Raw genomic sequence first — 27126 nt, forward strand, 5'->3', positions numbered from 1 at the left:
ACGCACGGTTACTTAAAAATTTTTTTAAAAGAACTCTTTAATGCCAAAACAATAAATTTTATATCTCCGGAAAGAAGACGATTTAAGCTTTAATTTGGTGCAAGAATTATTTCTTAGGATTCATAAATACAGGCTGGGTGATTTTTTAAATAATGAAGCTTTTTCTTTATTACAAATTTGCAGGGTTGAGTTTAAATTTTTTTTTTGAATAATCCCACATAAATCAAAACAATCACCCATATGTTTTCTTAAAGAGGAAAGTTTAAGCTTTAATTTGGTATACGAATGATTTCTTTATCTTCAAAAATAAGACTTCGACGATTTTTTGAAAATTAATATTTTTTTTAATAATTTACCTAAAACATCAAAAACGCACGGTTACTTAAAAATTTTTTTAAAAGAACTCTTTAATGCCAAAACAATAAATTTTATATCTCCGGAAAGAAGACGATTTAAGCTTTAATTTGGTGCAAGAATTATTTCTTAGGATTCATAAATACAGGCTGGGTGATTTTTTAAATAATGAAGCTTTTTCTTTATTACAAATTTGCAGGGTTGAGTTTAAATTTTTTTTTTGAATAATCCCACATAAATCAAAACAATCACCCATATGTTTTCTTAAAGAGGAAAGTTTAAGCTTTAATTTGGTATACGAATGATATTTTTATCTTCAAAAATAAGACTTCGACGATTTTTTGAAAATTAATATTTTTTTTAATAATTTACCTAAAATATCAAAAACGTGCGGTTACTTAAAATTTTTTTTTAAGGTTCTCTTTAATGCTAAAACAATAAATTTTATATCTCCGGAAAGAAGACGATTTAAGCTTTAATTTGGTGCAAGAATTATTTCTTAGGATTCATAAATACGGGCTGGGTAATTTTTTGAATTATTAAGTTTTTTTTTTATTATAAATTTGCAGGGTTGAGATTAAATTTTTTTTTGGAATAATCCCACATAAATCAAAACAATCACCTATATGTTTTCTTAAAGAGGAAAGATTAAGCTTTACTTTGGTATATGAATGATTTTTTTATCTTCAAAAGTAAGACCTCGACGATTTTTTTAAAATTAACATTTTTTTTTAATAATTCACCTAAAACATCAAAAAGGCGCGATTACTTAAAAATCTTTTTAAAAGAACTCTTTAATGCCAAAACAATAACTTTTATATCCCCTGAAAGAAGAACATTTGAGCTTTAATTTGGGGTAAGATTTATATCTTAGAATTCATAAACACGATTGGGAAATCTTTTAAATTCTAACTTTACAACAAAATTGATCGATTTTAAATTCTCTAAATTATTTAATCTTTAAATTGTCTTGTCAAATGATAAGCATCATAAACACACAAAAATGCGTATTTTCATCTAATTCCTTCAAGGTGAATTCCACAGGAAAAAGAGAATAGGTATTTAAATACGAAATTGGCTGCCTCAAAAAAAATCGGTTCTTTAATAACTACGACTAATTTCGACACACAATCTCAACATATTTTTTATGCCAATGTCGTCAATGTTACGTCTGTTCGTTCAAGAAAAAAGTAAATCGTTCAAGGTGTACACAAGGTCGTAAAGTTTAAATAAGTGATTAATTAATTTGAGAAAATCGACAACTTTGTTAACACACTTGTATTTTGGGTTGCTTATTTTTTATTAAAATTTCAAATTTTCTTGGAAGAATTTTGATTTAGGACACCTGTAGTTATAATAATCAAAAAAACATCACAATCTGTTTCAAATTGCGCACAAATCATCGACATTATATAACAGTACGCAATAAAAAAAACTAAAACCAGCAGCATTTTTTTGTCATTATTAAATTACGAGAGGCACGTGCGTTCGTTCTCAATTTTCTTGAACGTTAAGAAATAAAAATTATGCCAAGAACGCATACAAAAAAAGAAAAAGACTAAGAAGCGAACCATTAACATAGAAAGTACTGAAATTTAAATAAGTTTAAAAATTAAATTATACTAAAAGTGTGAAAATTGGTCACATTATTTTGATTCGTTAGAGTAAACAAATAAAGGTTCCAACAAACTCTTAAATTGGGGTTTTTATGTTGTTTTTTAAGTGCATTTAGAAAGTTTGTTCTCTTTCAAAATGGGCACTTAAATTGATATTTAAATTGGGTTCGATTTTATGACATGCTAAAATTATAAACAACAAATTTGAAAAAATCATATCTCAAAAAGTAATTTAGATATCGAGGCGTAATAAAAACCATTTTATAGCAAATTTAATGTAGTTTCAACACACTAAAGATAATTCCTTCGTTGCTATAAATTCCGATGATACGATTGTTTTAATTCAACTCTGTCGTTATTTGGTTATATTGGTAAAGATACAAATTTAAAAAATTGTATCTCAAAAACGAAATGAGATATCGTGATGAAATAAGAACCAAATTAAAGAGAATTTAATTGGCAATAAATGAGATTAAAATTAATTTCGTGTTGTTGCAAATTTAGAGGTTATGATTTTTTTTAATTCTTCTTACGTCACTTTTGACAAATTAAAGTTGTAATCACGAAATTTTAAATAATCATATCTCAAAAAGTAATTGAGATATCGAGACGAAATAAAAACCATTTTATAGCAAATTTAATGTAGTTTCAACACAATAAAATAATTCCTTCGTTCCTATAAATTCCGATGATACGATTGTTTTAATTCAACTCTGTCGTTATTTGGTTATATTGGTAAATATACAAATTTAAAAAATTGTATCTCAAGAACGAAATGAGATATCGCGATGAAATAACAACCAAATTAAAGAGAATATAATTGGCAATAAATGAGATTAAAATTAATTTCGTGTCGTTGCAAATTTAGAGGTTATGATTTTTTTAATTCTTACGTCACTTTTGACAAATTAAAGTTGTAATCACGAAAGTTTAAATAATCATATCTCAAAAAGTAATTGAGATATCGAGACGAAATAGAAACCATTTTATAGCAAATTTAATGTAGTTTCATTACACCAAAGATAATTCCTTCGTTCCTATAAATCTCGATAATACGATTGTTTCAATTCAACTCTGTCAATATATAGGTTGTATTGGGAAAGACACAAATTAAAAAAATTGTATCTCAAGAACAAAATGAGATATCGCGATGAAATAAAAACCAAATTAAAGAGAATTTAATTGGCAATAAATGAGATTAAAATTAATTTCGTGTTGTTGCAAATTTAGAGGTTATGATTTTTTTAATTCATTCCTACGTCACTTTTGACACATTAAAGTTGTAATCATCAAATTTTAAATAATCATATCTCAAAAAGTAATTGATATATCGAGATGAAATAAAAACCATTTTATAGTAAATTTAATGTAGTTTCAACACAATAAAAATAATTTCTTCGTTTCTATAAATTCCGATGATACGATTGTTTCAATTCAACTCTGTTAATATTTAGGTTGTATTGGTAAAGATACAAATTAAAAAAAAATATATCTCAAGAACGAAATGAGATATCGCGATGAAATAAAAGCCAAATTAAAGAGAATTTAATTGGCAATAAATGAGATTAAAATTAATTTCGTGTTGTTGCAAATTGAGAGGTTATGATTTTTTTAATTCATTCCTACGTCACTTTTGACACATTAAAGTTGTAATCATCAAATTTTAAATAATCATATCTCAAAAAGTAATTGAGTTATCGAGACGAAATAAAAACCATTTTATAGCAAATTTAATGTAGTTTCAACACAATAAAAATAATTTCTTCGTTTCTATAAATTCCGATGATACGATTGTTTTAATTCACCTCTGTCGTTATTTGGTTATATTGGTAAAGATACAAATTTAAAAAATTCTATCTCAAAAACGAAATGAGATATCGCGATGAAATAAGAATCAAATTAAAGAGAATTTAATTGGCAATAAATGAGTTGAAAATTAATTTCGTGTTATTGCAAATTTAGGGGTTATGATTTTTTTAATTCATGCTTACGTCACTTTTGACAAATTAAAATTGTAATTACCAAACTTTAAATAATCATATCTCAAAAAGTAATTGAGATATCGAGACGAAATAAAAGCCATTTTATAGCAAATTTAATGTAGTTTCAACACAATAAAAATAATTTCTTCGTTTCTATAAATTCCGATGATACGATTGTTTCAATTCACCTCTGTCGTTATTTGGTTATATTGGTAAAGATACAAATTTAAAAAATTATATCTCAAGAACGAAATGAGATATCGCGATGAAATAAGAATCAAATTAAAGAGAATTTAATTGGCAATAAATGAGATTAAAATTAATTTCGTGTTGTTGCAAATTTAGAGGTTATGATTTTTTTTAATTCTTCTTACGTCACTTTTGACAAATTAAAGTTGTAATCACGAAATTTTAAATAATCATATCTCAAAAAGTAATTGAGATATCGAGACGAAATAAAAACCATTTTATAGCAAATTTAATGTAATGTCAACACACTAAAAATAATTCCTTCGTTCCTATAAATTCCGATGATACGATTGTTTTAATTCAACTCTGTCGTTATTTGGTTATATTGGTAAAGATACAAATTTAAAAAATTCTATCTCAAGAACGAAATGAGATATCGCGATGAAATAAGAATCAAATTAAAGAGAATTTAATTGGCAATAAATGAGATTAAAATTAATTTCGTGTTGTTGCAAATTTAGAGGTTATGATTTTTTTAATTCATTCCTACGTCACTTTTGACACATTAAAGTTGTAATCATCAAATTTTAAATAATCATATCTCAAAAAGTAATTGTGATATCGAGACGAAATAAAAACCATTTTATAGCAAATTTAATGTAGTTTCAACACAATAAAAATAATTTCTTCGTTTCTATAAATTCCGATGATACGATTGTTTCAATTCAACTCTCTCGTTATTTGGTTATATTGGTAAAGATACAAATTTAAAAAATTATATCTCAAGAACGAAATGAGATATCGCGATGAAATAAGAATCAAATTAAAGAGAATTTAATTGGCAATAAATGAGATTAAAATTAATTTCGTGTTGTTGCAAATTTAGAGGTTATGATTTTTTTAATTCATTCCTACGTCACTTTTGACACATTAAAGTTGTAATCATCAAATTTTAAATAATCATATCTCAAAAAGTAATTGTGATATCGAGACGAAATAAAAACCATTTTATAGCAAATTTAATGTAGTTTTAACATACCAAAAATTATTTTTTCGTTCCTATAAATTCCGATGATACGATTGTTTCAATTCAACTCTGTCGTTATTTGGTTGTATTGGTAAAGATACAAATTTAAAAAATTGTATCTCAAGAACGAAATGAGATATCGCGATGAAATAAAAACCAAATTAAAGAGAATTTAATTGGCAATAAATGAGATTAAAATTAATTTCGTGTTGTTGCAAATTTAGAGGTTATGATTTTTTTAAATTCTTCTTACGTCACTTTTGACAAATTAAAGTTGTAATCATCAAATTTTAAATAATCATATCTCAAAAAGTAATTGTGATATCGAGACGAAATAAAAACCATTTTATAGCAAATTTAATGTAGTTTCAATACAATAAAAATAATTTCTTCTTTTCTATAAATACCGATGATACGATTGTTTCAATTCAACTCTCTCGTTATTTGGTTATATTGGTAAAGATACAAATTTAAAAAATTATATCTCAAGAACGAAATGAGATATCGCGATGAAATAAGAATCAAATTAAAGAGAATTTAATTGGCAATAAATAATTTGAAAATTAATTTCGTATTGTTGCAAATTTAGAGGTTATGATTTTTTTAATTCTTCTTACGTCACTTTTGACAAATTAAGGTTGTAATCACGAAAGTTTAAATAATCATATCTCAAAAAGTAATTGAGATATCGAGACGAAATAGAAACCATTTTATAGCAAATTTAATGTAGTTTCAACATACCAAAAATAATTTCTTCGTTCCTATAAATTTTGATAATATGATTGTTTCAATTCAACTCTGTTAATATTTAGGTTGTATTGGTAAAGATACAAATTAAAAAAATTGTATCTCAAGAACAAAATGAGATATCGCGATGACATAAAAACCAAATTAAAGAGAATTTAATTGGCAATAAATGAGTTGAAAATTAATTTCGTGTTGTTGCAAATTTAGAGGTTATGATTTTTTTAATTCTTCTTACGTCACTTTTGACAAATTAAAGTTGTAATCACGAAAGTTTAAATAATCATATCTCAAAAAGTAATTGAGATATCGAGACGAAATAGAAACCATTTTATAGCAAACTTAATGTAGTTATAATACACCAAAGATAATTCCTTCGCATGATATCTGTGTATTGTAATAATTATACAGTTGTTTACGATTGTAGATAAAAATTTAAAGGAAATGTTTAACATTCAAAAACACAAAAAGAAAATATGTGAGGTCGTAAAACTTCTTGTTATTGCTCAATCTAAAACATTTTTAACAGACGGAATCTTAATAAAACCATAAACTTTAGGTAACAATTTTTTTTTATTTACGCTAAACTTAGTAATTTAATTTTTATGGGTGAAATAAAAAGATTCCTGTTTTGCTGTCAATAAAATTGAATGAGGATTCTTAAATCCACGTTGCATTGTCGTTGAATTTAGACTTTTAATTGCCGTTAAATTTTCAACGTAGAGAGAGAGAGCAATTAGTTTGCCTTAAGAAAAGAGAAGTAAAGTTTTTGTCTCTCTTTTTAAGTTTCTGAACCGTTTGTAACAATAGAGCGCGTTAACATTGTGTTTACGGTATGTAAATAATGTTGTTAAGTCACAAAACGAACACCTTTTACAAGTTTGAACGTTTCAGTAGTCGAACAATTATTTTAAACAATACCTAATCACTTCAAGTTTTGAGTTTAAATGCTACAGAGTTGAATTGAAATAGTCGGTTCATCGAGATTTATAGGAACGAAGGAATTATCTTTGGTGTGTTGAAACTATATAAAATTTGCTATAAAATGGTTTTTATCACGTCTCGATATCTCAATTACTTTTTGAGATATGATTATTTAAAATTTCGTGATTACAACTTTAATTTGTCAAAAGTGACGTAAGAAGAATTTAAAAAAATCATAACCTCTAAATTTGCAACAACACGAAATTAATTTTCAACTCATTTATTGCCAATTAAATTCTCTTTAATTTGATTGTTATTTCATTGCGATATCTCATTTCGTTCTTGAGATACAATTTTTTAAATTTGTATCTTTACCAATATAACCAAATAACGACAGAGTTGAATTAAAACAATCGTATCATCGGAATTTATAGGAACGAAGAAATTATTTTTAGTGTGTTGACACTACATTAAATTTGCTACAAAATGGTTTTTATTTCGTCTCGATATCTCAATTACTTTTTGAGATATGATTATTTAAAATTTCGTGATTACAACTTTAATTTGTCAAAAGTGACGTAAGAAGAATTTAAAAAAATCATAACCTCTAAATTTGCAACAACACGAAATTAATTTTAATCTCATTTATTGCCAATTATATTCTCTTTAATTTGGTTGTTATTTCATCGCGATATCTCATTTCGTTCTTAAGATATAATTTTTTAAATTTGCATCTTTACCAATATAACCAAATAACGACAGAGTTGAATTGAAACAATCGTATCATCGGAATTTATAGAAACGAAGAAATTATTTTTATTGTGTTTGAAACTACATTAAATTTGCTATAAAATGGTTTTTATTTCGTCTCGATATCTAAATTACTTTTTGAGATATGATTATTTAAAGTTTGGTAATTACAATTTTAATTTGTCAAAAGTGACGTAAGCATGAATTAAAAAAATCATAACCTCTAAATTTGCAACAACACGAAATTAATTTTCACCTCATTTATTGCCAATTAAATTCTCTTTAATTTGAATCTTATTTCATTGCGATATCTCATTTCGTTCTTGAGATACAATTTTTTAAATTTGTATCTTTACCAATATAACCAAATAACGACAGAGTTGAATTAAAACAATCGTATCATCGGAATTTATAGGAACGAAGGAATTATTTTTAGTGTGTTGAAACTACATTAAATTTGCTATAAAATGGTTTCTATTTTGTCTCGATATCTCAATTACTTTTTGAGATACGATTATTTAAAATTTCGTGATTACAACTTTAATTTCTCAAAAGTGACGTAAGAAGAATTAAAAAAATCATAATCTCTAAATTTGCAACAGCACGAAATTAATTTTTACCGCATTTATTGCTAATTAAATTCTCTTTAATTTGGTTCTTATTTCATCGCGATATCTCATTTTTGTTCTTGAGATACAATTTTTTTAATTTGTACCTTTACCAATACAACCTAAATATTGACAGAATTGAATTGAAACAATCGTATTATCGAGATTTATAGGAACGAAGGAATTATCTTTGGTGTAATGAAACTACATTAAATTTGCTATAAAATGGTTTCTATTTCGTCTCGATATCTCAATTACTTTTTGAGATATGATTATTTAAAATTTCGTGATTACAACTTTAATTTGTCAAAAGTGACGTAAGAAGAATTAAAAAAAATCATAACCTCTAAATTTGCAACAACACGAAATTAATTTTAATCTCATTTATTGCCAATTAAATTATCTTTAATTTGGTGCTTATTTCATCGTGATATATCATTTTGTTCTTGAGATACAATTTGTTTAATTTGTGTCTTTATTAAAATAATCTAGATAGTGATAGAGTTGAATTGAAATAGTCGGTTCATCGAGATTTATAGGAACGAAGGAATTATCTTTGGTGTGTTGAAACTATATAAAATTTGCTATAAAATGGTTTTTATCACGTCTCGATATCTCAATTACTTTTTGAGATATGATTATTTAAAATTTCGTGATTACAACTTTAATTTGTCAAAAGTGACGTAAGAAGAATTTAAAAAAATCATAACCTCTAAATTTGCAACAACACGAAATTAATTTTAGTCTCATTTATTGCCAATTATATTCTCTTTAATTTGGTTGTTATTTCATCGCGATATCTCATTTCGTTCTTAAGATATAATTTTTTAAATTTGTATCTTTACCAATATAACCAAATAACGAGAGAGTTGAATTGAAACAATCGTATCATCGGAATTTATAGAAACGAAGAAATTGTTTTTATTTTGTTGAAACTACATTAAATTTGCTATAAAATGGTTTTTATTTCGTCTCGATATCTCAATTACTTTTTGAGATATGATTATTTAAAGTTTGGTAATTACAATTTTAATTTGTCAAAAGTGAAGTAAGCATGAATTAAAAAAATCATAACCTCTAAATTTGCAACAACACGAAATTAACTTTCAACTCATTTATTGCCAATTAAATTCTCTTTAATTTGGTTCTTATTTCATCGCGATATCTCATTTTGTTCTTGAGATACAATTTTTTTAATTTGTATCTTTACCAATACAACCTAAATATTGACAGAATTGAATTGAAACAATCGTATTATCGAGATTTATAGGAACGAAGTAATTATCTTTAGTGTGTTGAAACTACATTAAATTTGCTATAAAATGGTTTCTATTTCGTCTCGATATCTCAATTACTTTTTGAGATATGATTATTTAAAATTTCGTGATTACAACTTTAATTTGTCAAAAGTGACGTAAGAAGAATTAAAAAAAATCATAACCTCTAAATTTGCAACAACACGAAATTAATTTTAATCTCATTTATTGCCAATTAAATTATCTTTAATTTGGTGCTTATTTCATCGTGATATATCATTTTGTTCTTGAGATACAATTTGTTTAATTTGTGTCTTTATTAAAATAATCTAGATAGTGATAGAGTTGAATTGAAATAGTCGGTTCATCGAGATTTATAGGAACGAAGGAATTATCTTTGGTGTGTTCAAACTATATAAAATTTGCTATAAAATGGTTTTTATTTCGTCTCGATATCTCAATTACTTTTTGTGATATGATTATTTAAAATTTCGTGATTACAACTTTAATTTGTCAAAAGTGACGTAAGAAAAATTTAAAAAAATCATAACCTCTAAATTTGCAACAACACGAAATTAATTTTAATCTCATTTATTGCCAATTATATTCTCTTTAATTTGGTTGTTATTTCATCGCGATATCTCATTTCGTTCTTAAGATATAATTTTATAAATTTGTATCTTTACCAATATAACCAAATAACGAGAGAGTTGAATTGAAACAATCGTATCATCGGAATTTATAGAAACGAAGAAATTATTTTTATTGTGTTGAAACTACATTAAATTTGCTATAAAATGGTTTTTATTTCGTCTCGATATCTCAATTACTTTTTGAGATATGATTATTTAAAATTTCGTGATTACAATTTTAATTTGTCAAAAGTGACGTAAGAAGAATTTAAAAAAATCATAACCTCTAAATTTGCAACAACACGAAATTAATTTTAATCTCATTTATTGCGAATTATATTCTCTTTAATTTGGTTGTTATTTCATCGCGATATCTCATTTCGTTCTTAAGATATAATTTTTTAAATTTGTATCTTTACCAATATAACAAAATAACGAGAGAGTTGAATTGAAACAATCGTATTATCGGAATTTATAGAAACGAAGAAATTATTTTTATTGTGTTGAAACTACATTAAATTTGCTATAAAATGGTTTTTATTTCGTCTCGATATCTCAATTACTTTTTGAGATATGATTATTTAAAATTTCGTGATTACAACTTTAATTTGTCAAAAGTGACGTAAGAAGAATTTAAAAAAATCATAACCTCTAAATTTGCAACAACACGAAATTAATTTTAATCTCATTTATTGCCAATTATATTCTCTTTAATTTGGTTGTTATTTCATCGCGATATCTCATTTCGTTCTTAAGATATAATTTTTTAAATTTGCATTTTTACCAATATAACCAAATAACGACAGAGTTGAATTGAAACAATCGTATTATCGGAATTTATAGAAACGAAGAAATTATTTTTATTGTGTTGAAACTACATTAAATTTGCTATAAAATGGTTTTTATTTCGTCTCGATATCTCAATTACTTTTTGAGATATGATTATTTAAAATTTCGTGATTACAATTTTAATTTGTCAAAAGTGACGTAAGAAGAATTTAAAAAAATCATAACCTCTAAATTTGCAACAACACGAAATTAATTTTTACCGCATTTATTGTTAATTAAATTCTCTTTAATTTGGTTCTTATTTCATCGCGATATCTCATTTTGTTCTTGAGATACAATTTTTTTAATTTGTATCTTTACCAATACAACCTAAATATTGACAGAATTGAATTGAAACAATCGTGTTATCGAGATTTATAGGAACGAAGGAATTATCTTTGGTGTAATGAAACTACATTAAATTTGCTATAAAATGGTTTCTATTTCGTCTCGATATCTCAATTACTTTTTGAGATATGATTATTTAAAATTTCGTGATTACAACTTTAATTTGTCAAAAGTGACGTAAGAAGAATTTAAAAAATCAGAACCTCTAAATTTGCAACAACACGAAATTAATTTTAATCTCATTTATTGCCAATTAAATTATCTTTAATTTGGTGCTTATTTCATCGTGATATATCATTTTGTTCTTGAGATAGAATTTGTTTAATTTGTGTCTTTATTAAAATAATCTAGATAGTGATAGAGTTGAATTGAAATAGTCGGTTCATCGAGATTTATAGGAACGAAGGAATTATCTTTGGTGTGTTGAAACTATATAAAATTTGCTATAAAATGGTTTTTATCATGTCCCGATATCTCAATTACTTTTTGAGATATGATTTTTTTAAATTTGGTGATTACAACTTTAATTTGTCAAAAGTGACAAAAGAAGAATTTAAAAAAATCATAACCTCTAAATTTGCAACAACACGAAATTAATTTTAATCTCATTTATTGCCAATTATATTCTCTTTAATTTGGTTGTTATTTCATCGCAATATCTCATTTCGTTCTTAAGATATAATTTTTTAAATTTGTATCTTTACCAATATAACCAAATAACGAGAGAGTTGAATTGAAACAATCGTATCATCGGAATTTATAGAAACGAAGAAATTATTTTTATTGTGTTGAAACTACATTAAATTTGCTATAAAATGGTTTTTATTTCGTCTCGATATCTCAATTACTTTTTGGGATATGATTATTTAAAATTTCGTGATTACAACTTTGATTTCTCAAAAGTGACGTAAGAAGAATTAAAAAAATCATAATCTCTAACTTTGCAACAGCACGAAATTAATTTTTACCGCATTTATTGCTAATTAAATTCTCTTTAATTTGATTCATATTTCATCGCGATATCTCATTTCGTTCTTGAGATACAATTTTTTAAATTTGTATCTTTACCAATATAACCAAATAACGACAGAGTTGAATTAAAACAATCGTATCATCGGAATTTATAGGAACGAAGGAATTATTTTTATTGTGTTGAAACTACATTAAATTTGCTATAAAATGGTTTTTATTTCGTCTCGATATCTCAATTACTTTTTGAGATATGATTATTTAAAATTTCGTGATTACAACTTTAATTTGTCAAAAGTGACGTAAGAAGAATTTAAAAAAATCATAACCTCTAAATTTGCAACAACACGAAATTAATTTTAATCTCATTTATTGCCAATTAAATTCTCTTTAATTTGATTCATATTTCATCGCGATATCTCATTTCGTTCTTGAGATACAATTTTTTAAATTTGTATCTTTACCAATATAACCAAATAACGACAGAGTTGAATTAAAACAATCGTATCATCGGAATTTATAGGAACGAAGGAATTATTTTTATTGTGTTGAAACTACATTAAATTTGCTATAAAATGGTTTTTATTTCGTCTCGATATCTCAATTACTTTTTGAGATATGATTATTTAAAATTTCGTGATTACAACTTTAATTTGTCAAAAGTGACGTAAGAAGAATTTAAAAAAATCATAACCTCTAAATTTGCAACAACACGAAATTAATTTTCAACTCATTTATTGCCAATTAAATTCTCTTTAATTTGATTCTTATTTCATTGCGATATCTCATTTCGTTCTTGAGATACAATTTTTTAAATTTGTATCTTTACCAATATAACCAAATAACGACAGAGTTGAATTAAAACAATCGTATCATCGGAATTTATAGGAACGAAGGAATTATTTTTAGTGTGTTGACACTACATTAAATTTGCTACAAAATGGTTTTTATTACGTCCCGATATCTCAATTACTTTTTGAGATATGATTTTTTTAAATTTGGTGATTACAACTTTAACTTGTCGAATGTGACGTAGGTATGAATTAAATAAATCGTAACCTCTAAATTTGCAGAAACACGAAATTAATTTTCAACTCACTTATTGCCAATTAAATTATCTTTAATTTGGTGCTTATTTCATCGTGATATATCATTTTGTTCTTGAGATACAATTTGTTTAATTTGTGTCTTTATTAAAATAATCTAGATAGTGATAGAGTTGAATTGAAATAGTCGGTTCATCGAGATTTATAGGAACGAAGGAATTATCTTTGGTGTGTTGAAACTACATTAAATTTGCTATAAAATGGTTTTTATCACGTCTCGATATCTCAATTACTTTTTGAGATGTGATATTGTAAAATTTGGCGATTTGAGGAATTTTTGAGGTTAAAATGTAATTAACTTACCAAAGTTTTTTCAAATCCAAGTCCAACATCTTCCCCCAGGGTTCGAATTTCATCAATTTTTTCACCCATTTTAAAATTTAATTATTATTTAGTAATAATAATTTAGTAACAATAATTTAATACTTTTTCTTAAACATTATCTTAACCCGGTTGTTGTCGTCCGGTCGTAAACGTTCGCACTGCACAATTCATACTGGCATTGTCCACGTTTATTACTATATTTCTCTCTAAAATGTTGTATAAACTTCTCGCGTGGTTTTCTCTTTCACGTGATTTTCAAAAACGGAGTCGAATTAATCCACTTTGAGAGGGAGAAATCTAAAAAAAAAAAACAAGTTTTATGAGTTTATTACCAATTTATATCTCTTTAGAGCGTCGAAAATTCACGCGGGGTTTGTTATAATAAATTATTAAGGCGCAATAAATATTAACATGATAAAAGTGTCAAATGATTCGATGTTTTTTATTTATTTTTTCTGTCTTATGTGAAAATAAGACTACAATAAATCATAATAAATACCGTAAACTATGGTTATAACAATGATTCGTTGAATAATAATGAAACTGATGTAAAGAAAGGTTACGTCATCTTGTAAGATTACTAATGAAAAAAGTAAAGTGTGAAAAAATGATATATTTGTGTTCTTGAAGTATTTAAATTTAGTGGGGGATTTGTTAATGATCAATTCAAACTGATTCGAATCAAATATGTAATCTGATTAGAGACGAAAAGTGCGTTACATAATTTTATTTTTGTAAATATTAATATTTAATAAAAAATAATGAATGAAAATGAGGCTCATTTAAAGCTTATTATAAAAAAAAATTTTTTAATAAATTTTAGTTAATACACACATACATATTGAAAGATTTTATGAAAATACGATCTTTTAGCTTCAATTTGATACATAATTCATCACTTAACTCCTAAAAATACGGCTTCACCGATTTTTTAAATATTCACTGATTTTATTGATTTTCAAATTTCGTTTAACTTAAAAATTAATATCTCCGAAACTAATCGTGATATTCCCAAACGGTTTTCACTACTAAAAAGAGCACACTTTTCTTCATTTACTTGGCAAGTTTCATAAAGATATCTCAAAAAATCGATTTAACGAATTTTTTAATTAATTAATATTCTAAGCGGAATTAATAATTATTGCTTGTATCGAAAAATGTTTCAAATAAAACTTGTTAAGAATCGAAGATGTAACAACTTTTCTAAATAAAATTTTTTAATATTTTCAATTTTTTAATTTCCCTCTGAATAATACAAAAATGCAATTTAACGCATAATCAAGGATTTCAAAGCGAATTATTATTATTATCGAAATATGTTTCATATAAAATTTGTTTAAAATATCATTTAAAATTAATTATTTTAATTAAAATTTCGGTATATTCACCGAGTTGTGTTCTAGACTGGTATAAAAATGTATATATTAGAAGTTAATTTAATGCTTTTTTGAGATATTTTTTCTAAAGAAAATTTTTAATACACATTTATATATTAAATAATTTTATGAAAATACGATCTTTTAGCTTCAATTTGACACATAATTCATCACTTAACTCCTAAAAATACGGCTTCACCGATTTTTTTAAATATTCACTGATTTTATTGATTTTCAAATTTCGTTTAACTTAAAAATTAATATCTCCGAAACTAATCGTGATATTCCCAAACGGTTTTCACCATTAAAAAGAGCACACTTTTCTTTATTTACTTGGCAAGTTTCATAAAGATATCTCAAAAAATTGATTTAACGATTTTTTTAATTAATTAATATCCTAACCTGAATTAATAATTATGGCTTGTATCGAAAAATGTTTCAAATAAAACTTGTTAAGAATCGAAGATGTAACAACTTTTCTTAATAACATTTTTTAATATTTTCAATTTTTTAATTTCCCTCTGAACAATACAAAAATGCAATTTAACGCATAATCAAAGATTTCAAAGCGAATTATTATTTTGATCGAAATATGTTTCATATAAAATTTGCTTAAAATATCATTTAAAATTAATTATTTTAATTAAAATTTCGGTATCTTCACCGAGTTGTGTTCTAGACTATTATAAAACTGTATATATTAGAAGTTAATTTAATGCTTTTTTGAGATATTTTTTCTAAAGAAAATTTTTAATACATATTTATATATTAAATAATTTTATGAAAATACGATCTTTTAGCTTTAATTTGATACATAACTCATCACTTAACCCCTAAAAATACGGCTTCACCCATTTTTTAAATATTCACTGATTTTATTGATTTTCAAATTTCGTTTAACTTAAAAATTAATATCTCCGAAACTAATCGTGATATTCCCAAACGGTTTTCACCACTAAAAAGAGCACATTTTTCTTTATTTACTTGGCAAGTTTCATAAAGATATCTCAAAAAATCGAATTATTATTTTTATCGAAATATGTTTCATATAAAATTTGTTTAAAATATCATTTAAAATTAATTATTTTAATTAAAATTTCGGTATCATCACCGAGTTGTGTTCTACACTAGTATAAAAATGTATATATTAGGAGTTAATTTAATGCTTTTTTATGATATACCTTTAAAAAAATTTTTTTAATACACATTTATATATTAAATAATTTTATGAAAATATGTTCTTTTAGCTTTTCTTTTTTTTTCCATACCAGACCAACTACAAGCAGTTATACATTTCATTTTTCAAATAAATTTACGTTATTTACAATATATGGCAAGAGAAGTCAACATTCACTCTTCTGGGAATATACAATTATAATTATGCTTTTTTAATTTATGAATAGGTCTTGGGGAAGTCTACGTTGTAATCGTTGATGGATATTTCTTCTGCCCAAATTGTAGATATTTGTTGATTCGCACATGCGTAGGTTTTCGTGAAATTTCTTTGTTTTACATGCAATGAATTCCTCTATTGTTTTGACGCCTAGTTCTTTATGGAGCTGTTTGTTTGTTATGAACCATTCGGCGTCCACTACTGTTCTTAAAATCCTATTTTGAAAAGCGCATAATTTTTTAAGATTTGATTTAGCCGTATTACCCCAGATTTCACATGCGTACGTTATTGATGGACGAATTAATGAGGTGTAGATTAGAATGGTACTTTCGGGTTTAAGCGCGGATTTCCTGTTTATGAGGCTATATAATTCTGCTAGTCTACTATAGCCTTGATTAAGTTTTTGATTGACATGGAATTTCCATGTCAGTCTTGTATCTAAATGGACTCGAAGATATTTCACCGCTTCATCTTTGTTTTTCCATTCTATTGATTGGTGGTTAATTTCGAGATGTTGAGGGTTTCTTATTTGTCTTAGGGTAAAGATTTTTGCAGCACGTTTTTTTGCGTTTACTTCCAGATTCCATAGATTTAGCCACTTGTTTATCTTTTGGGCATCTCTTTGTAATTTATTAATGGCTACCGACAGATCGTAGTCTTTTGCATATAATACCGTGTCATCAGCAAACATAGCTATGTCATCTTTTATAGCTTGGGTGATATCATGCATGTAAATATTATAAAGTATTGGGGATAGGACACTTCCTTGGGGAACTCCTGCTCTAATTTGTGATTTGCAGGAAATGTGTTCATGAATTTTGGTAGAGAAGGTTCTATTTGTAAGGAACGATAGTACGATTGCTTTAACATACTGTGAAATGTTTAATTTGAGAATTTTGTATTTTAAACCATCTAGCCATATTCTATCGAAGGCTTGCGTGATATCTAGGAATAGAGTCGCTGTGTACATTTTATTTTCGAAACCATCTTCTATTAGGTCAACTAGTCTTTGAAGTTGATGGCTTGTAGAGTGCCCTTGTTTAAAGCCGAATTGAAAAGGTGGCAAAACTTGCTGTTCGTTTAATCCGGCATGTAACCTTATTTGTATTACCTTTTCAAGTAGTTTTGAAAGGGTACAGAGAAGACTGATCGGCTTGTAGCTTTCCAATTTTGCTTTATTTTTCCCCGGTTTGTGGAACTCAGGAAAGTATCCAATTTTTAGGCATGCATTAAATAAGCTTGCTAAATAAGCGAAGTATTTACGAGGGAGATTTGTTAAAATAGTATTTGTTATAAGGTCATAACCTGGTGCTTTTTTCTTTGGTAGCGATTTCAATATTTGGTCGATTTCCTTAGGTGACGTTGGTTTCGTAAGATTTGTATTAGTTGGCAAATTTTGTTCTAAATATTCCTTTACGTATAGGGTATGACGTGGTGGACAATTATTAAAAGGAGTAAATATGTGAGTTAGATGATTTCCGAATATTGTTACTTTTTCTTCATCGGTGCTATAAGCTTGTCCATTTTCGGTGATAGTTGCAATTTCATTTGGCTTTTGAAGAATTCTTCTGGTGGCTCTCCACATTTCTTGTTCGCCTGGTTTGATATTCAGTAGATATTGCTGGTAGGATTCTAGTCTATATGTTTCTAATTCACTTTTCACCCTGTGTCTTAATTTGTTGAGTAGGGTCTTGGTTTCGGGCTTCCTTAGGCGTTGCCATTCTCTACGAGCGTTGTGCTTTTGCTTGATCAGTATCATGATTTCGTTTGGAGTAGAATGTGTTTTTATTTGGCACGTTATTGTTATGCAAGCTATATCTATGTTATGTCTGGCTAGGAAGGCAATTAGAACCGCACGCTGCTTGTTGACACCATTGGCATTCCAGTTTAGGAGTGTTAGGTTGGATATTGTCTGATGGCTAGGCATTGAAAAATCTTGGGATTAGATGGGTTGTGAAGAATTGTTTGATTTGATCAAGATAAGGAGACAATAGGTTTAGAAGTGATTTAAGTATGATGCTTTCGATTGATTGAGAATTGTTTTCACTTATAGGGGTGTTAGGATTTGCTGCTTGCGAGTAGGTATAAGAAGGATGATTGTAAGTATCGTATATATGAACGTATAGGTTTAGGTTTGTTTTTAGTGTCTAAATTTTTGTAGTATGTACAACCTTTATAATTGGCTGGATGTTGTTCCTGGCAGTTGACACATTGCGGAGGTGCCTTTTTGGATTTGGTGCAATCTTTCGTCAAATGATTTTGATTGCATTTTACGCATCTAGGAGTTAATGTACAATAATTTTTTGTGTGTCCGTATCTTTGACATCTGTGGCATTGGGGTAAGCCTGGTTGCTTTTTTCTGTATTCTATGATTACTATTGCATGTTGTATTTCCTTGACATTAAAAATTTGGCGGCCATTGTCATTTGCAGCAAGATCAACTGCACAGATGGGTATGGGTTGTTTGTTTTTATTTTGTAATCTTATGACTTTTTTAAAAGGTAGTTTTAGTCGATTTATTCGTCTTCGACTTCCTCAGTAGTGATAGATTCTGGTAAATTTTTAATAACTACAGAAATTATTTTTTCATTGGGATCTTTGTATGTGTAGTATTCTACTTCATTTTCATTATAGAATTTAGTTAGTTTTCTATAGTCATCAATACTCGTTAGATTGATTTTTAGTGAGTTGTAGGTTGTATTTGTATAAAACTTCTCAATATTCAAACTTTTTAGGTCTTGTACTATTTCGCTATAATTTTTTGTGCCTGGGAGATGTATTGGTGGAATTTTTGTTGTTGATTCTTTTGGTGTAGTTTGCGATGACGTTTCTTCAGAATTATCTTCGAGATCCTGGAGTGGGAGATATCTATTGGAAGTAGATGGTTGATTTGGGTTCCAGTTATATTTCTTTTGGGACCCTTCTACCGGGGGAGATAATACATCTGATTTTCTTTTAGGAGCTGGTGTCATTATATTTAGTTTTATTTTAATCGTCTCCCTTTCGGGAGACTAAATTTGTAATTGGGTTTTTCTTTTGATGAATATTTTTGTTATCGTTCAAGTAAAAATGTTTTTAAAGATACACGTGGTTTAAGAACGAAAAAAAAGTGGGCGCGTTGGCTACAGCTGCTTAATAAACACGTCCGCACTCATTCACGTCTTAGCCCGAACTTCCGGCCTCACCGATTTTTTAAATATTCACTGATTTTATTGATTTTCAAATTTCGTTTAACTTAAAAATTAATATCTCCGAAACTAATCGTGATATTCCCAAACGGTTTTCACCACTAAAAAGAGCACACTTTTCTTTATTAACTTGGAAAGTTTCATAAAGATATCTCAAAAAATCGATTTAACGAATTTTTTAATTAATTAATATCCTAACCTGTATTAATAATTATTACTTGTATCGAAAAATGTTTCAAATAAAACTTGTTAAGAATCGAAGATGTAACAAGTTTTCTTAATAACATTTTTTAATATTTTCAATTTTTTAATTTCCCTCTGAACAATACAAAAATGTAATTTAACGCATAATCAAGGATTTCAAAGCGAATTATTATTTTTATCGAAATATGTTTCATATAAAATTTGCTTAAAATATCATTTAAAATTAATTATTTTAATAAAAATTTCGGTATCTTTACCGAGTTGTGTTCTAGACTGGTATAAAAATGTATATATTAGAAGTTAATTTAATGCTTTTTTAAGATATTTTTTCTAAAGAAAATTTTTAATACACATTTATATATTAAATAATTTTATGAAAATACGATCTTTTAGCTTTAATTTGATACATAATTCATCACTTAACTCCTAAAAATACGGCTTCACCGATTTTTTTAAATATTCACTGATTTTATTGATTTTCAAATTTCGTTTAACTTAAAAATTAATATATCCGAAACTAATCGTGATATTCCCAAACGGTTTTCACCACTAAAAAGAGCACACTTTTCTTTATTTACTTGGCAAGTTTCATAAAGATATCTCAAAAAATCGATTTAACGAATTTTTTAATTAATTAATATCCTAACCTGATTAATAATTATTGCTTGTATCGAAAAATGTTTCAAATAAAACTTGTTAAGAATCGAAGATGTAACAACTTTTCTTAATAACATTTTTTAATATTTTCAATTTTTTAATTTCCCTCTGAACAATACAAAAATGCAATTTAACGCATAATCAAGGATTTTAAAGCGAATTATTATTTTTATAGAAATATGTTTCATATAAAATTTGCTTAAAATATCATTTAAAATTAATTATTTTAATTAAAATTTCGGTATCTTGACCGAGTTGTATTCTACACTGGTATAAAAATGTATATATTAGAAGTTCATTTAATGCTTTTTTAAGATATTTTTTCCAAAGAAAATTTTTAATACACATTTATATATTAAATAATTTTATGAAAATACGATCTCTTAGCTTTAATTTGATACATAATTCATCACTTAACTCCTAAAAATACGGCTTCACTGATTTTTTAAATATTCTCTGATTTTATTGATTTTCAAATTTCGTTTAACTTAAAAATTAATATCTCTGAAACTAATCGTGATATTCCCAAACGGTTTTCACCACTAAAAAGAGCACACTTTTCTTTATTTATTTGGCAAGTTTCATAAAGATATCTCAAAAAATCGATTTAACGAATTTTTTAATTAATTAATATCCTAACCTGATTAATAATTATTGCTTGTATCGAAAAATGTTTCAAATAAAACTTGTTAAGAATCGAAGATGTAACAACTTTTCTTAATAAAATTTTTTAATATTTTCAATTTTTTAATTTCCCTCTGAACAATACAAAAATGTAATTTAACGCATAATCAAGGATTTCAAAGCGAATTATTATTTTTATGGAAATAGGTTTCATATAAAATTCGCTTAAAATAAAATTTAAAATTAATTATTTTAATTAAAAATTTCGATATCATCACCGAGTTGTGCTCTATACTGGTATAAAAATGTATATATTAGAAGTTAATTTAATGCTTTTTTAAGATATTTTTTCCAAAGAAAATTTTTAATACACATTTATATATTAAATAATTTTATGAAAATACGATCTTTTAGCTTTAATTTGATACATAATTCATCACTTAACTCCTAAAAATACGGCTTCACCGATTTTTTAAATATTCACTGATTTTATTGATTTTCAAATTTCGTTTAACTTAAAAATTAATATCTCCGAAACTAATCGTGATATTCCCAAACGGTTTTCACCACTAAAAAGAGCACACTTTTCTTTATTTACTTGGCAAGTTTTATAAAGATATCTCAAAAAATAGATTTTACGAATTTTTTAATTAATTAATATCCTAACCTGAATTAATAATTATGGCTTGTATCGAAAAATGTTTCAAATAAAACTTGTTAAGAATCGAAGATGTGACAACTTTTCTTAATAACATTTTTTAATATTTTCAATTTTTTAATTTCCCTCTGAACTATACAAAAATGCAATTTAACGCATAATCAAGGATTTCAAAGCGAATTATTATTATTATCGAAATATGTTTCATATAAAATTTGTTTATAATATCATTTAAAATTAATTATTTTAATTAAAATTTCGGTATCATCACCGAGTTGTGTTCTACACTGGTATAAAAATGTATATATTAGAAGTTAATTTAATGCTTTCTTAAGAAATTTTTTCTAAAAAATTTTTCTAATACACATTTATATACTAAATATTTTTACGAAAATACGATCTTTTAGCTTTAATTTGATACATAATTCATCACTTAACTCCATAAAATACGGCTTCACCGATTTTTTAAATATTCACTGATTTTATTGATTTTCAAATTTCGTTTAACTTAAAAATTAATATCTCTGAAACTAATCGTGATATTCCCAAACGGTTTTCACCACTAAAAAGAGCACACTTTTCTTTATTTATTTGGCAAGTTTCATAAAGATATCTCAAAAAATCGATTTAACTAATTTTTTAATTAATTAATATCCTAACCTGTATTAATAATTATTGCTTGTATCGAAAAATGATTCAAATAAAACTTGTTAAGAATCGAAGATGTAACAACTTTTCTTAACAACATTTTTTAATATTTTCAATTTTTTAATTTCCCTCTGAACAATACAAAAATGCAATTTAACGCATAATCAAGGATTTCAAAGCGAATTATTATTTTTATCGAAATATGTTTCATATAAAATTTGCTTAAAATATCATTTAAAATTAATTATTTTAATTAAAATTTCGATATCATCACCGAGTTGTGTTCTACACTGATATAAAAATGTATATATTAGAAATTAATTTAATACTTTTTTAAGATATCTTTTCTAAAAAATTTTTTAATACACATTTATATATTAAATAATTTTATGAAAATACGTTCTTTTAGCTTTAATTTGATACATAATTCATCACTTAACTCCTAAAAATACGGCTTCACCGATTTTTTAAATATTCACTGATTTTATTGATTTTCAAATTTCGTTTAACTTAAAAATTAATATCTCCGAAACTAATCGTGATATTCCCAAACGGTTTTCACCACTAAAAAGAGCACACTTTTCTTTATTTACTTGGCAAGTTTCATAAAGATATCTCAAAAAATCGATTTAACGAATTTTTTAATTAATTAATATCCTAAGCGGAATTAATAATTATTGCTTGTATCGAAAAATGTTTCAAATAAAACTTGTTAAGAATCGAAAATGTAACAACTTTTCTTAACAACATTTTTTAATATTTTAAATTTTTTAATTTCCCTCTGAATAATACAAAAATGCAATTTAACGCATAATCAAGGATTTCAGAGCGAATTATTATTTTTATCGAAATATGTTTCATATAAAATTTGCTTAAAATATCATTTAAAATTAATTATTTTAATTAAAATTTCGATATCTTCACCGAGTTGTGTTCTAGACTGGTATAAAAATGTATATATTAGAAGTTAATTTAATGCTTTTTTAAGAAATTTTTTCTAAAAAATTTTTCTAATACACATTTATATATTAAATATTTTTATGAACATTCGATCTTTTAGCTTCAATTTGACATATAATTCATCACTTAACTCCTAAAAATACGGCTTCACCGATTGTTTAAATATTCACTGATTTTATTGATTTTCAAATTTCGTTTAACTTAAAAATTAATATCTCCGAAACTAATCGTGATATTGCCAAACGGTTTTTACCATTAAAAAGAGTACACTTTTCTTTATTTACTTGGAAAGTTTCATAAAGATATCTCAAAAAATCGATTTAACGAATTTTTTAATTAATTAATATCCTAACCTGTATTAATAATTATTGCTTGTATCGAAAAATGTTTCAAATAAAACTTGTTAAGAATCGAAGATGTAACAACTTTTCTTAACAACATTTTTTAATATTTTCAATTTTTTAATTTCCCTCTGAACAATACAAAAATGCAATTTAACGCATAATCAAGGATTTCAAAGCGAATTATTATTATTATCGAAATATGTTTCATATAAAATTCGCTTAAAATATCATTTAAAATTAATTATTTTAATTAAAATTTCGGTATCTTCACCGAGTTGTGTTCTAGACTGGTATAAAAATATATATATTAGAAGTTAATTTAATGCTTTTTTAAGATATCTTTTCTAAAAAATTTTTTTAATACACATTTATATATTAAATATTTTTATGAAAATACGATCTTTCAGCTTTAATTTGATACATAATTCATCACTTAACTCCTAAAAATACGGCTTCACCGATTTTTTAAATATTCATTGATTTTATTGATTTTCAAATTTCGTTTAACTTAAAAATTAATATCTCCGAAACTAATCGTGATATTCCCAAACGGTTTTCACCATTAAAAAGAGCACACTTTTCTTTATTTATTTGGCAAGTTTCATAAAGATATCTCAAAAAATCGATTTAACCAATTTTTTAATTAATTAATATTCTAACCTGTATTAATAATTATTGCTTGTATCGAAAAATGTTTCAAATAAAACTTGTTAAGAATCGAAGATGTAACAACTTTTCTTAACAACATTTTTTAATATTTTCAATTTTTTAATTTCCCTCTGAATAATACAAAAATGCAATTTAACGCATAATCAAGGATTTCAAAGCGAATTATTATTTTTATCGAAATATGTTTCATATAAAATTCGCTTAAAATATCATTTAAAATTAATTATTTTAATAAAAAATTTCGATATCATCACCGAGTTGTGTTCTAGACTGGTATAAAAATGTATATATTAGAAGTTAATTTAATGCTTTTTTAAGAAATTTTTTCTAAAAAATTTTTCTAATACACATTTATATATTAAATAATTTTATGAAAATACGCTCTTTTAGCTTTAATTTGATACATAATTCATCACTTAACTCCTAAAAATACGGCTTCACCGATTTTTTTAAATATTCACTGATTTTATTGATTTTCAAATTTCGTTTAACTTAAAAATTAATATCTCCAAAACTAATCGTGATATTCCCAAACGGTTTTCACCACTAAAAAGAGCACACTTTTCTTTATTTACTTGGCAAGTTTCATAAAGATATCTCAAAAAATCGATTTAACGAATTTTTTAATTAATTAACATTCTAAGCAGAATTAATAATTATTGCTTGTATCGAAAAATGTTTCAAATAAAACTTGTTAAGAATCGAAGATGTAACAACTTTTCTTAATAACATTTTTTACTATTTTAAATTTTTTAATTTCCCTCTGAACAAAACAAAAATGTAATTTAACGCATAATCAAGGATTTCAAAGCGAATTATTATTTTTATCGAAATATGTTTCATATAAAATTTGCTTAAAATATCATTTAAAATTAATCATTTTAATTAAAAATTTCGATATCATCACCGAGTTCTGTTCTAGACTGATATAAAAATGTATATATTAGAAGTTAATCTAATGCTTTTTTAAGATATCTTTTCTAAAAAAATTTTTTAATACACATTTATATATTAAATAATTTTATGAAAATACGATCTTTTAGCTTCAATTTGATACATAATTCATCACTTAACTCCTAAAAATACGACCTCACCGATTTTTTAAAATATTCACTGATTTTATTAAAAACCACAAATTTCGGTTAACTTAAAAATTAATATTTCCAAACTGTTCTCACCTTTAAAAAGAGCCCACTTTTCTCAAAAAATAGGTTTTTAACGAATTTTTTAATTAATAAGGTTAAAAGCACCGTTTCATAACGACATTAAAATTACGGGCGCATTTTAAAAACAATAACAAACTGATAAAAGACACTCAACGAATACTTTTAAATATAGAACACACACGTTTCCATTACTAAACATAAACATATAAAAAATTTGTAGTCGCAACTAATAAGAGTTTGATTACATTGTGAGTAACGTAACGAACTATATTTATCGGAAGATATAAAATCATAAACTTTAATTTATAACTTTTTATTGTGTTTAATCTGGTTTGAGTACCGCTGATTTAAAACCACCATAAAATACGCGATTATATCTATATACAAATAGATATACATATATGTATATATTCATGTGATATTCTGCAGCATATTTATATATATATAATTTTAGTTCATTACGAGTGCAAGTAATTAATTTTAAAAAATTAAGCTGATCCCATTCCAACGACCAAGACCAGCAAAAAAACCTTGGAATCGAGCCAAAATAACTACAACTAAACTTACATCTAAACTATTATTATTATTATTATTTATTTTTTAATTTACTTACATAAAATTATTATAAATTACAAAAATCACATTTACCCACTCGAAGTGGTTTGGAATCAATCATAATCGGAATATTAAAACACTCGATATTAAATACTAGATTCACTCACTCTCTCACACAAACTGTCTCATTTCTGTATTTAACTTTGATTTACACACTGATGTGGAGATAGAATTGAAAGTGTAAGTGTAATAGTTGCAAAGATAACGATGAAAACGGTCGAGACGGAGACGATGTTGTCGCGAATAAAAAAATTACACAACGTGCACACCACGTATTGTCTAGAACTGTTTTATAAATAATCTCTCGAAGTTAAATAACTCGTGTTTAATGTCCACTAAGAAACTATTCGGTGTGAATTAGCTAAGGTAACTTTAATAAGTGTTGAAATGAGTTGTTTGTATTCGTAATGAGTCTTGGATTTTATCGCTAATTTATTTATTGTTTCGTTTTAATTTTAATCGCGTCTTATTTGTAAATGACCCAAATGGAATTGTTATAAGAAAAGGTGTTAAAAATGCCATGAAATTTGGCGATTATTAAATATTATTATATCTATTTGAATAGAAGTGTGTAAATTGGGTTGTCTATATATACATATAGACATATTATATAGACACATATTGCGAAAAATTACGTTCCAAGTACCCAGATGAATATTCATCTTTATTTCATCTTTTAAAATATCGGTACCAACAGAAGGGAGTCACGTAATAACAACCCCGGTTTTCTGGCCAGCAGGTGTAGCAATTAATCCTTTTTTAGAACGACTGGCGCGGATCAGCAAGACAATATAGCTTCAAACCAAAAACAAAACAATGAATTCTCACAAAATAAAACAGAAACAATACAATTCCTAAACTTGGATGTCCAATCAATGAAAAATAAAATTGATGTAATTAAATACTTTATAGAATTAGAAAATATCGAAGTTGCATGTATTACTGAACATTGGCTGGACACCTCAAC

General features: G+C 25.7%; 1 protein-coding gene across 1 annotated transcript in view; it reads right to left on the reverse strand.

The window, feature by feature from the left end:
* Positions 1 to 26554, reverse strand: part of LOC111420142 (chloride channel protein 2) — a 64764-nt gene extending 38210 nt beyond the window's left edge. Inside the window, exons 1-2 of the mRNA XM_071200864.1 lie at positions 26158 to 26554; positions 13637 to 13954 (exon numbers count right to left, since the gene is read on the reverse strand). Coding sequence (XP_071056965.1) covers positions 13637 to 13705 — 69 coding nt within the window. The 5' untranslated portion in view covers positions 13706 to 13954; positions 26158 to 26554. The remainder of the gene's footprint in view (positions 1 to 13636; positions 13955 to 26157) is intronic.
* Between the last annotated feature and the right edge of the window lie 572 nt (positions 26555 to 27126).

Source organism: Onthophagus taurus, unplaced genomic scaffold, assembly GCF_036711975.1.
Source record: "Onthophagus taurus isolate NC unplaced genomic scaffold, IU_Otau_3.0 ScKx7SY_15, whole genome shotgun sequence".
Taxonomy (NCBI): Eukaryota; Metazoa; Arthropoda; class Insecta; order Coleoptera; family Scarabaeidae; genus Onthophagus; species Onthophagus taurus.